Here is a 12,068-nt window from a genome sequence, read left to right as displayed (position 1 = left end):
GTCACGATCATTATAGAACTCAATGGTCACGGTCGGTGGTCACGATTTCCCAGTGAACTCCATATATATATATATCTGGAATGATAACGACAATACATTTTATAGATATAAAATTGAAGCCAAAGTCCTAGTCTCTTGCGCGGTTTGTACGTCAGTTCCAGTCCTTCAAAGTCGAATATTTACGCGGTTTGTACACGGCCAATACCAATTTGAATACAAATTGTGAAAGCATAAACATATAAACAACATCACGACAAACAACACACGAGGCCAACTCCTCGCAAAAGGTTATTTTTTACAGCTAAAACTTTAATACAGTGAGTTCGTTGTAACTTACAACTTGTAACGAGGAAAAGCCAACTAAAAATTACACTGTATGCTAAAAAGACAATACAATAGAAAATATGACGAGAAAAGATTCAAGCATAAATTTTTCTTTCGTCGGAAGGTAAATTTTCAAACGGTGTCAGACAGTGTTTGTCTTTTTTTGTCATTTCAGTGGATTTAAAGATCTGTTTTTCCGAAGAAAAAAGAAACTTGAATATCCAGTTTCATAAAAAATATTGAGTCTATAATTTTTAATTTTTATAGAGCGTTTGTATTTTTCATCGATTTTGATAGTGCTTGAAATACTTAATGGTTGTCATCTCGATGTCAATAATTGAATATCCTTAAAGACTTTGCATGTTTGTAAATGTAAAGCGTCCAGGTTGGTATAGTCCTGAGAAGGATCGTTTTTGTTGTTGTTGACTGACGTTTCGACAACCTTAGCGGTAGTCATCTTCAGAGTCATTTTTTTGACCTGGACGATCTACATTTACAAACATGTAACGATACTCCCGGGTTCAAACCATTTACTTTAAAGACTTTGATATGTTTTAAAGGAAAACCGCAGCGTAAGAGCAGATCGACTAAGTTCACCTCACCCTGCTTCTCGATTTATCACTTTGATTCACTTTCTGTGAACCTTTTCATTCCAAAAATTTCGTTATTTTTACGCTCTGATCAAGCTCCGAACTCTACCATTACCAAGGGACAAATGATTTAAAAAAATTAAAATGAACACGCGAGAGACTAGAGCCTGACGTGTAATGAGGAATGATGACGACAAATATTTTTTTAGCTTCAATTTTTGCCTTCGGTTATCATTCCAGTTATTCAAATGTCGAGTTCACTGCGATTTCCTAGTAAAGGGGGCTTGTTTCTATCGCTCAAAAATGTACCGAGACTACGAGAGCTGACCGACCGAGTCACTAAGAAGAAAACGAGCATTCGTTCGAGCAATCATCGTTTCAATTTATTATTATAGTGAATGTTTTGTTATGTTCAAAGTAGGAAGACTTTTTAATAAATACCGAAGTACAAGCTACTCCATTAAAATAGTGAGAATAACCACTTAAATTTACAAAAAAATTATTGAGAAATTTAAGATTTACATGTCATACATCATACATGGGGGTCACTACATTAAAATTTGTCATGTCATGAGGACATTTGTGGATAAGAAACATTAATGTTTACTAAAAACTGTTAAATATTCCCCAAGATAAACTCTCTCATCACCTGTGGTGCAGTAGAGTCAAAGCCAACTATATCAAGCATATCAGGATCATCTGGGTCAGCCAAAGTGACGCCATTTGATGTCATGGCAACCACAATGAGTTTAGCATCATGAATCTTTGAATGGTGACGATATTTTGCGAGAGCCTCTCTTGGTAGAACATCGCCAAAATATGATTCAGAGTCTGTGTAAACAATAAAGACATCAATCTTTAAATTGTTGTAAAGGGCATAAAGCATGGGCTGAGCAAAGTCTTTATCACCCTTGCGAATCTAAAAAATATAATTTAAAATCATTTGAAACCAAAATACATACGTACATATTTTCGAGACTGTAGCATTAACACACTATTATCATAAACAGCTTCATCATTATTCACACATAATTAAAAGCACTTATTATGTCAAACCACATTCCAAAAAGGGTTCCTAAAAATAATTGTGAGCACTCAAATACAAAGTTGAATCATTTACAATGATAGCAAATAGTCACGCACAGAAAAAATTTCAAGGCTTGAAGGTATTTGAATGAAACAATGTTCAATGATACATCTTACTTCATTACAAATCTTTAAAACTTCATTCAAATTCATGTTACTGGATATCTCCATTGGAACTATTTCATCACTAAATGCAACAAATTTGTGATGTTCTTCTGTTCTTGCTGTCATCATAGCCATTGCAGCAGCAGCCATGTGAGGTTTCATTTTACTTGCACCAATATATCCACTGAATTGCATTGAACTACTTACATCCATGGCTAGCATGTAACTTTTTCCTGTTGGTGCAACATTCTAAAATTGTACAAAATGACATAACATGAAAAATGCAAGTTAACAAAAAATAGAATGCTAGTTATTCCAAAAATGACATCACACCAGTTAATTTCATTGCATGAACTTGTACATGAAAAGAATAAAGCAAAGTGATTCATAACATGTATACTACATATAAAAGACAATACTTACAACTTGCATAGCAATAAAATTAGCTTAAGTGGTCTATAATGTGTATTGGTCATGTATTTCACACCAAAGACAACAATTGTGGGAGAAAAACTGATTTTGTATGCTGTCCAGTACATCAGCAAGATTCTTGGAGAGGAGGATTGCCCTTAATACAATTTTTCCTGGTGCAAAAAAAACTATAATCTTGAAAATATTATGGAGGAGTGGTTTCCCCCCATTGCCTTCCCTTTGCCAATGCACATAATTTTGTCTACCTTGAATGATAAATAAAATGCTTTCTCCAATGCTTTGGTGATTTCCACATTGGCTTTCCATTTCAGAGAACCATTCTTACCCTTTCCTGACTCATATGTTTTCAAAGCCAATAACATGTTAAATGGATGGATACGTGCACTTCTTAACTGATTCTCGTTGCACAGTTTATTACAAACATCTTTAACCTGAGGTGATCCTTCAGCAAGCAAGCCAATGGAAGTCATTTTGTTTAAGTTACGTATCATTGCCGTCATTGGCATTTTGTTTAAGAGAGCATCCCACACCTAGAAACAAGAGTTGCAACAAAAAGGATTTCAGATTAACAGCTTGCAAATTACCCAGTGACAAACCAAAAAACTCACAGCTAAACTAATTATTTCAGTTAGTAAACACTGAAATGATTACAAGTTGAGAACTGTAAAAAGAACACAAAAAATGAAATGTTTTTACCTCTTTGGAATTAAGGAAACATGTTGGAATATGTTCTCGAACAAGATTATGTTGATTTATCAATTCAACCACTCTTGCCTCCTCTTGCACTGTTTTTACTTCCTCAACTGCTCTAAAAAACTCCAAAAGTGCATTGCCATTCTCTCCAATTGAACGCCGTGATGTTGTTTCATCTTGTGGAAAAAAATAAGCATTAAGCTTCTGCCAACCACAAACAACATACGTCATTATAACAAACAACTCATCAGAAACATCAGTCCCTTCTGAATTAAGATGCATTAACCTTGCAACATCACTATGAGACCATCTTTCATGCTTTTGGTATTTAGTGATATCCATGGCCAGTTTCCAAGGATCTTTTTCTTTGTACCAACGTTTTATGGCATTCCTATGGGCACGACCCCAACCTTTGCCAGGCTTACTCAACAACTTGCAGAACTCAATAAACATAAACAAATGAGTCGGAATTCGACAGATTCTGGGTAAAGCATTGTATGCTTCTCTTTTCGTGGCAAGATCCCCCTTCCGGGCACAAATAGCGAGAGAAAACACGATGGCCTGCTGCCTTGGTGTTCGTCCTTCAATGCTATACTTCTCTATTTCATTGACAACTTCAACACTCCTTCCTGCTTCCAAAAGATTAGAAAGGGCTTTCGCATTTTCTATAGCTAGCTTTCTTTCGTCAATGTAGAACGTGGGTGTTTCACTTCCCAACACCAAAAAACGTCGCAACCTTTTCATGTCATCAACATTCCACACAAAATTTTGCAAGCTGTTTTCATTTTCACCTCTATTGAATGATGTGCCTTGAGAATCCAGCTTTTGACTTTGAGCAACATCTTCGTCCTCTTCTATAGCCAATCCACCTTTCAAAAATACTAAATTCGATGTATATGTAAAAAAGTAAACAAAATAAAATTTTAACAAAACAACTTTCACAAAAATAACGATAAAAGTTTACTAATTTAGTGATTATATCGTCTACCAAGCAGAACTCAAAAAAGTAGTACGTATTGGTAGGTAGTGAGCGTACCCTTTCCTTTACAGTTTACACGAAAATTTTATAAAAACTACAACAGAGACGGGTGAGTCTATTGCTGTTCCGTGTAACTACTTGTAGTGTTTACCATTGTACTGTAAGTAACGCTAAACGCTACGGTAAATACAACAAATCAACACACGCTAGACTACCATGTTACAATTCTATATGACAGAAAACCACCACGAATGGAACATTAAAAATAAGTGCACAACTCGCTTGTGATTCAACAGACGCTCTATACCACGAGAATAACTATTTAAAACACGTTTTAAAACACCAACCACACTCCCGAACATCATCGAATGACAAATCACAACATTGATTGCAAGGACTCGGCATAATTCATCACATACAGCACTGAATACAGACTTCTCACGTTAAAAAGTTGCTATATTTACTCAGAAAAAAACCCATTAAGAAACTGAACAGATCACAACAATTACAAACATCTACAAACGACTTATTCACAATTTTGAACAAATGAACAAATGATAAAAACGAGCCACTTCAACAAATTGACAAATGAACAAAATGACAAAATGAACAAATGAACAAATGACAAAACAATGAACAAATGAACAAATGACAAAACCCATTAAGAAACTGAACAGATCACAACAATTACAAACATCTACAAACGACTTATTCACAATTTTGAACAAATGAACAAATGATAAAAGCATACCACTTCAAACTAATCTACGAAAACAATGCACAATAGACCCCTTCCACACACACAAATAAGTTTGTTGCCATCAAATACCGTCATAACTTGGGTTTTCTTTGTTTTTTCTTCCATTTACTCTTTCAATTTCTACTAGATGGAAGCAAAATGAAACTATTTTAAGTCAAGCAAACTCAAATTGCAGCCAGAAAGACAAAACTACTTTCGAATGAGAAATATATAAACAAATTATTTAACTTTCTCAGATATAAGTCTAAAACACAATGCACACAATTAAAGTTGAATGGAATTGAGAGAAATAATGCAGAGCATTTATACGATACCCATAAAAAATTTTAATTCATAGAAAAATTTTTAAGCTCGGAGTCATCTCTTGGATATAGTGACGGAACCATCATTCAGCCAAATCATCGAAACTAAAACTGCATTTTGGTGCTTAATGGATTTTCCTAATTCAATGACTAAATATATAACCATATCCTTTCAGACAAACACACCAGATCTTCTTTTCTTCTTACCACATCATTTTGCTTATGTTTAATTCTTACTCTCCTACAAGCCTAAGATTTATGATTTAAGAGTGACAAAGCAAGAATTATATTTACCGTTAAGATCCACATCGTCATTTATGTCTTCACTTTTCGTTCCATTGATTTCTTCAAGTTGTTCAACCAACTTGGTATCTAAGAACGCATGGTTGCAAGGGCAATTTGAAATAAAGAAATGTTATAAGGTTGCCAAAAAGACCAACTTTACCCCAAATAAGAAATAATGAAATAGTAAACGTCTTGACAGCATGCATAAAATACATAAAACTAAAAGCAGTTGAGAGTTGTAAGAGGATAATTGAAGACTTTAGTACTAAAATAATCATTACCAGAAATCAACATCAAAATAGTACATCCTAGGAAACGAATGTACGATTACGGTGAAAATGACAATTAAGTTTGGACATTATAGTGTCATGGAACCATTAATTAGCTACAACATCGGTGAAAAAAATCATTTTCGTAGCTCTTACTTACTCGTAAAATGTTTCTTGACATCAGGTCTTGTTTTCCAGTCAGTCGACCTTATGATTTTGTGCACCAGAAGAGGCAGTTCAGGAAAACATTGCAAGAAATAGTCTACATAGTTGCCTTCCTTGACATAACGCAACAGATGTGTACGAGATTTATCGTTCCAATGTTCATTCACGTTTCTTATAAATCTTAAAGACCTTGCCCATGTAGGCTCGTAAGTCAGAGTTATGTCTTTGCCATTCTTTTTAAAGGTTGTGAAATCTTTCAAGACTTCATCATCGATACGCGTCATCCATTCTATGGGAGAATATAATTGCGCAATAACATCTGAATTTGGAGAACTTTGACCTTGTGACTGTTTTATTTCCGGTTGGTTTCCCATATCACATAGCATGCTAAATTTCTTTTCAAGGGATAATAGATAAGGGTGTTTTAGCGCTTCTTCAGCTGATGGCCTGTCTCCTGGTTGTCGTTGTAGCATCCATGATAGAAGATCTTCAAGTGAAGCATCCTTGATTTCCTTTAAGCCAACAGGGTTTCCATTTAACAAGTTTTTCAGTCTATACTCTGGAGGTCCAAATAGATGTTTCCCTTTTGTTGCAACAAAATAAGCCACCATTCCCGCATTCTAAAATATATGAAAACATAACAGTGTCAACAAAAGATTTCTCAAAAAATTTGGAAGTAATTTGCAAATGGTTATATTTTTACACCCACCATTACATCAGACTCTGGTTTGTATCGTGCTTTATCAAATGACTCTTCATCAACATCGTACGATTCAGGAGCAATCCAATAGTGAGTTCCCTTAGTAGCATTACTTACATGTGTCTTAAGGCCGTTTTTCAATATACGACTAATACCAAAGTCAGCTATCAGATATTGTCCTTGTGCATCTCGAAGAACATTAGATGGTTTTAAATCACGATGAAGAATAGGATTTGGTTCGCTATGAAGATCAGCTAATCCTTTTAAAATTTGCTTGAGAATTTCGGGAAGAGACTTTTGAAGATCCTCCAAAGTAGAAGATTTTACAAAATTCTCCAGCGATTCTTCACATAGGTCAAGTATCAAATAGACATGTTCTGTTCCAAGATTTTCTTCGTAGTAGGAATAATTCACAACATATTGCGAGTACTTTGCGTTTCCCTCATTCAAAATTTCCTTTTCATTCTCTGCTATTTTTATGCAGCTATCTCGACGAATTCGTTTCACTGCTTTTCCATAACCATCCTTTCCTAGTCCAACATAAACACGGGTTCCATCGTTTCCTTTGCCAATGCAAAATTCGTCTGAGAAAATTACCAGTACATTGTTCACATTTTCAACCTTGTTATCAGGGTGCTGCCCACAATTAATTAGCTTTAACAACAATTTTTTGTGCTTTGTTGATTCATCAATGTGTTTCCATTCTTGCAACTGCATATCTTAAATTATGTAAAATAAATTTAGAGATTAATGATGAAAACATTCAATCAATTGGGAGTAGTTGAAAGTTTCCATCATACACAAAATTCGGATGGTGGCAAATTATTTATCATATATTTCTGATTTATGCAATTGATTGGACAGCAGTATAACGGTATAAGCAGATACCATAACATTTTTTTGTGAAATAAAGCCGTATATAATGACACCCAGTGTTTGTTGCTTTTGAGTGTAAAAAACGTGATAAACATGTTTATCAGGTCTACAGCTATATAATCAAGTGACAAATACAACAGAACAAATTTATTTCAAATCTCAACTTTTACTGTCGACTCTAAGTCTTTATAAGCAATTCGATGCTCGCCTATCTAACAATCTGTTATGTATTCACTTTTTATTAGTGAAATTAGACCACAGATAAGAGACCGTGCACGAAAAAAGAAATCATCAATTTTAAACTTCAAGGGAAGTATAATGCATGGCTCAAATTTTTGATCTAATATTTTCAGAAAGGATTTCGTATTGTCCATTTCATCCATCATTTCCAAATTCCAATCCCCGTGATATGATATTGTACATTTTTATTTCTGGTAAAATAACTGTGGTAAAAAGTATTTCTTTGAAAGTAACTTACTGGTTAAATGTTCTTCGAGATCTAGAATTGATTTCCCTTCAATTAACCTCATGATACTATGTACAAGTAGAGGAAGCTCAGGGAAAACATGCAGGAAATACTCTTCATAGTTGCCATTGCTTTGAAGCAGTTGTGTAGGAGGCTTATCGTGCCAATGCTTCTGAAAGCTTATTAAAAACTCTGCACAAGCTAACCATGCAGAGTTGTAGTATCGTTCATCGAAAAGATTAAAGACTTTAGAGTCGATACAAAAGGAAACTATTTTAATTCAAGCAAACTCAAATTGCAGCCAGAAAGACAAAACTACTTTCGAATGAGAAATACACAAACAAAATATTTAACTTTCTCAGATATAAATCTAAAACACAATGTACACAACTAAAGTTGAATGGAATTGAGAGAAATAATGAAGAGCATTTATATACCCATAAAAAATTTTACTTCATAGAAAAATTTTTTAAGCTTGGAGGCATCTCTTGCATATTGTCACGGAACCATCATTCAGCCAAATCATCGAAAATAAAACTGCTTTTTGGAGCTTAATGGATTTTCCTATTTCAATGAACAAATATATAACCATATCCTTTCAGACAAACACATCAGCTCTTCTTTTCGTCTTACCACATCAATTTGCTTATGTTTAATCCTTACTCTCCTACAAGCCTAAGATTTATGATCTAAGAGTGACAAAGCAAGAATTATATTTACCGTCAAGATCCATATCGTCATTTATGTCTTCACTTTTCGTTCCATTGATTTCTTCAGGTTGTTCAACCAACTTGGCATCTAAAAATGCATGGTTGCAAGGGCAATTTGAAATAAAGAAATGTTATAAGGCTGCCAAAAAGACCAACTTTACCCCAAATGAAAAATAATGAAATAGTAAACGTCTTGACAGCATGCATAAAATACATAAAACTAAAAGCAGTTGAGAGTTGTAAGAGGATAATTGAAGACTTTAGTACTAAAATAATCATTACCAGAAATCAACATCAAAATAGTACATCCTAGGAAACGAATGTACGATTACGGTGAAAATGACAATTAAGTTTGGACATTATAGTGTCATGGAACCATTAATTAGCTACAACATCGAGGAAAAAAATCATTTTACTTACTCGTAAAATGTTTCTTGACATCAGGTCTTGTTTTCCAGTCAGTCGACCTTATGATTTTGTGCACCAGAAGAGGCAGTTCAGGAAAACATTGTAAGAAATAGTCTATATAGTTGCCTTCCTTGATATAACGCAACAGATGTGTATGAGGTTTATCGTTCCAATGCTGATTCAAGTTTCTTATAAATCTTAAACACCTTGCCCATGTAGGCTCGTAAGTCAGAGTTATCTCTTTGCCATTCTTTTTAAAAGTTGTGAAATCTTTCAAGACTTCATCATCGATACGCGTCATCCATTCCATGGGAGCATACAATTGCGCAACAACATCTGAATTTGGAGAACTTTGACCTTGTGATTGTTTCATTTCCAATTGATTCCCCATATCACATAGCATGCTAAACTTCTCTTCATCGGATTGTAGATAAGGGTGTTTTAATGCCATTTTGGCAGATGGCCTGTCTTCTGGTGAATGTTGTAGCATCCATGAAAGAAGATCCTTAAGTACAACATCATCAATTTCCATCAATCCAACAGCATTTCCCTCTAGCAAGTTTTTCAGTCTATACACTGGAGGTCCAAAAGGATGTTTCCCTTTTGTTGCAACATAATAAGCCACCATTCCTGCATTCTAAAAACAATTAAAATGTAAACAGCACGAAAAAATATTAAAAATAAATTGAAATGTACCATGCATATGGGTACACATCTGCACCTACCATCACATCAGATTCTCTTTTGTAGCGTGCTTTACCCCTTGACTTTTGATCTACAATGTAAGATTCAGGTGCAATCCAGTACTGAGTTCCCCTATTAGCATCGCTTTTATGTGTTGGAAGGCCATTCTCCATTATTCGGCTTAAACCAAAGTCAGCTATCAGAAATTTGCCTTGTGCATTGCGGAGAACATTGGAAGGTTTCAAATCTCGGTGAACAATAGGATGTTCACCACTATGAAGATCAACTAATCCTAATAAAATGTGTCTGAGAATTTTGGGAAGAGAATTTTGAAGATTCTCCAAAGTAGAGGATTTTACAAAATTCTCCAGCGATTCTTCACATAGGTCGAGTATCAAACAGACCCAATCTGTTTCAGTGTCTTTTTCGAAGTAGGAATAATTCACCACATAATTTGACTTCTTTTCTTTAATTTCATCAAAAATTTTCCTTTCTTTCTCAATGATAAAGTTGTAATTGAGTATTCGTTTCACAGCTTTCCCATAACCATCCTTGCTCAGTCCAAGATAAACACGGGTTCCATCACTTCCTTTGCCAATGCAAAATTCATCAGAGAAAATTACTTGAACATCGTTTAAAAGTTCAACCTTTACATTAGGATTACGCCTATACTCAATCATTTTTAAAAATAATTCTTTGTGTTTTATTGATGGATCATTAAATTTCCATTCTTGTAGTTGCATTTCTGAAATTGAAGGAAAAAAATTAAATTTAGAAATGAATGGGGATAATAAAATACATAAAAGTAGTTAAAGATAGACTATTACAATGAGAAATTGGATAGCGACTGTACAGTTTGTTAAAAGTTTTAAAATGATAAAAGTATAAAATTGAGGTTAAGTAAAACGGAAACAATCAACGAACAGATTACTAAAAAGCTTTCTCATTAGTGTAAACTCTCTACCTTTTTCGTTCTTTTTCTTAATGATTTCTTGTAACTTGGCTTCCATTGAATTTCTTAAGTAATAACGCTCTTCTTCTTTGTATATTTGCACCAGACGCTCCATGACGTTCATTTGTTTTTCTATATCTTCATCTTCTGTGACAATCCCCAGATACATTTCATAAATTTCTGCTGCTTCCCTATATTGCTCAAGTTTATCAAATAATTCTGCTAATTCCCATAAAACAGCCAACACTCCACTGACAATTCCAGCTGAAGTAACAATTGAAAAGTTCTTCCATCTATGTATGACGAAATCTTTACTAACGTTGATACCACCAACTTTTCTTTGTCGTTGTGGTCGATGGTGCTGTTCATGTCGTTGCTGTTGATATTCAATAAGAGAAAATCCTTTTCTATAATGCTCCAAAGATTGCTCATAATTTTCAAGCAACTTATTCAATCCTCCCAATGCAATATGGCAGAGACATTCCATTTCATCTTTCTTCATTGCGTCCTCCAATCTTTCAATGGTAGAATGAACACTTCCCAGGCCAAGGTATACTTGATGTTCAAAATATTCACTTTCAACTTTAGACGAAAACTTTAAGCAATGATTAAAACTGTTCAATCCTTCCTTCCAATTATCAGAGAGTGTGTAAGCATTACCAAGACCAAATAATGCCATCATTTTGATGCTGTTCTCGTCTGCAACTTTTACACAAATATTGTAATGTTCAATAGCCGTTTTATAATCGCCATTATTCATAGAACAATTTCCTTCTTCCAAGATCCCCATAGCTGTATGAACTTGATTTCTTTTCGTAAACACACAAGGTTTGTCGTCGTTTACATTTTGTGTTATGATGGCCAGTGTAGCACATTGACACATATTCTGTGACATTGAGTTCTATAATAACTGGAGCGGCTAACTGTACTGGGGCGAGGACGCCGAAAAATGGCGGCCAACGGACGTATTTCCGCTGAAATGATCGCTTTGCAGAAAAATAATATACTCGACCTCCCCCTGGTGTCTATAGTAAATTATAAAGAATTTTTCAAAAACAAACACGATATCACAGAATATGGATATCGTTGGTTTCATATTCTGTGACGATATCTTTTTTGGCATTTCTTTTATAATGCCAACACTTCAATCGTTCAATTGTTGGATGTCGTAGTTTCCACAAAAAGGAACACATCGCTTCTCACAGGTGAGATAGTTGCTTGTTTTGTTAGTCCGTCAACGATTGAAAAGCAATTATACATGCACTTGAAAAGCCATAAAATA

At 34.5% G+C, this 12,068-nt stretch overlaps 1 protein-coding gene across 1 annotated transcript; it reads right to left on the bottom strand.

Annotated features, from left to right (window-relative positions):
* Positions 1 to 1,530: 1,530 nt before the first annotated feature.
* Positions 1,531 to 11,110, bottom strand: LOC124439306 (60 kDa SS-A/Ro ribonucleoprotein-like). Its single transcript, XM_046989530.1, has 11 exons — positions 11,106 to 11,110; positions 9,163 to 9,276; positions 8,753 to 8,830; positions 6,700 to 7,409; positions 5,986 to 6,610; positions 5,566 to 5,643; positions 5,039 to 5,092; positions 3,234 to 4,111; positions 2,783 to 3,067; positions 2,118 to 2,354; positions 1,531 to 1,833 (listed from the first exon to the last, which is right to left on the bottom strand). The coding sequence occupies exons 3-11, from the start codon at positions 8,763 to 8,765 to the stop codon at positions 1,531 to 1,533; spliced, it is 3,183 nt and encodes a 1,060-aa protein (XP_046845486.1). The 5' UTR covers positions 8,766 to 8,830; positions 9,163 to 9,276; positions 11,106 to 11,110.
* Between the last annotated feature and the right edge of the window lie 958 nt (positions 11,111 to 12,068).

The sequence above is a fragment of the Xenia sp. Carnegie-2017 genome, unplaced genomic scaffold, assembly GCF_021976095.1.
Source record: "Xenia sp. Carnegie-2017 unplaced genomic scaffold, XeniaSp_v1 HiC_scaffold_19, whole genome shotgun sequence".
In the NCBI taxonomy this organism is placed as follows: Eukaryota; Metazoa; Cnidaria; class Anthozoa; order Malacalcyonacea; family Xeniidae; genus Xenia; species Xenia sp. Carnegie-2017.
This window is presented reverse-complemented; position numbering and strand designations above follow the sequence as displayed.

Bases quoted from the DNA above. Each gene is read 5' to 3' on its own strand.
- LOC124439306 (XM_046989530.1), bottom strand. The intron at 6,611-6,699 runs GTGGGTGTAAAA...CATATATTTTAG, and splicing joins AACCAGAGTCTGATGTAATG to AATGCGGGAATGGTGGCTTA. The intron at 1,834-2,117 runs GTAAGATGTATC...TATATTTTTTAG, and splicing joins TTTTAAAGATTTGTAATGAA to ATTCGCAAGGGTGATAAAGA.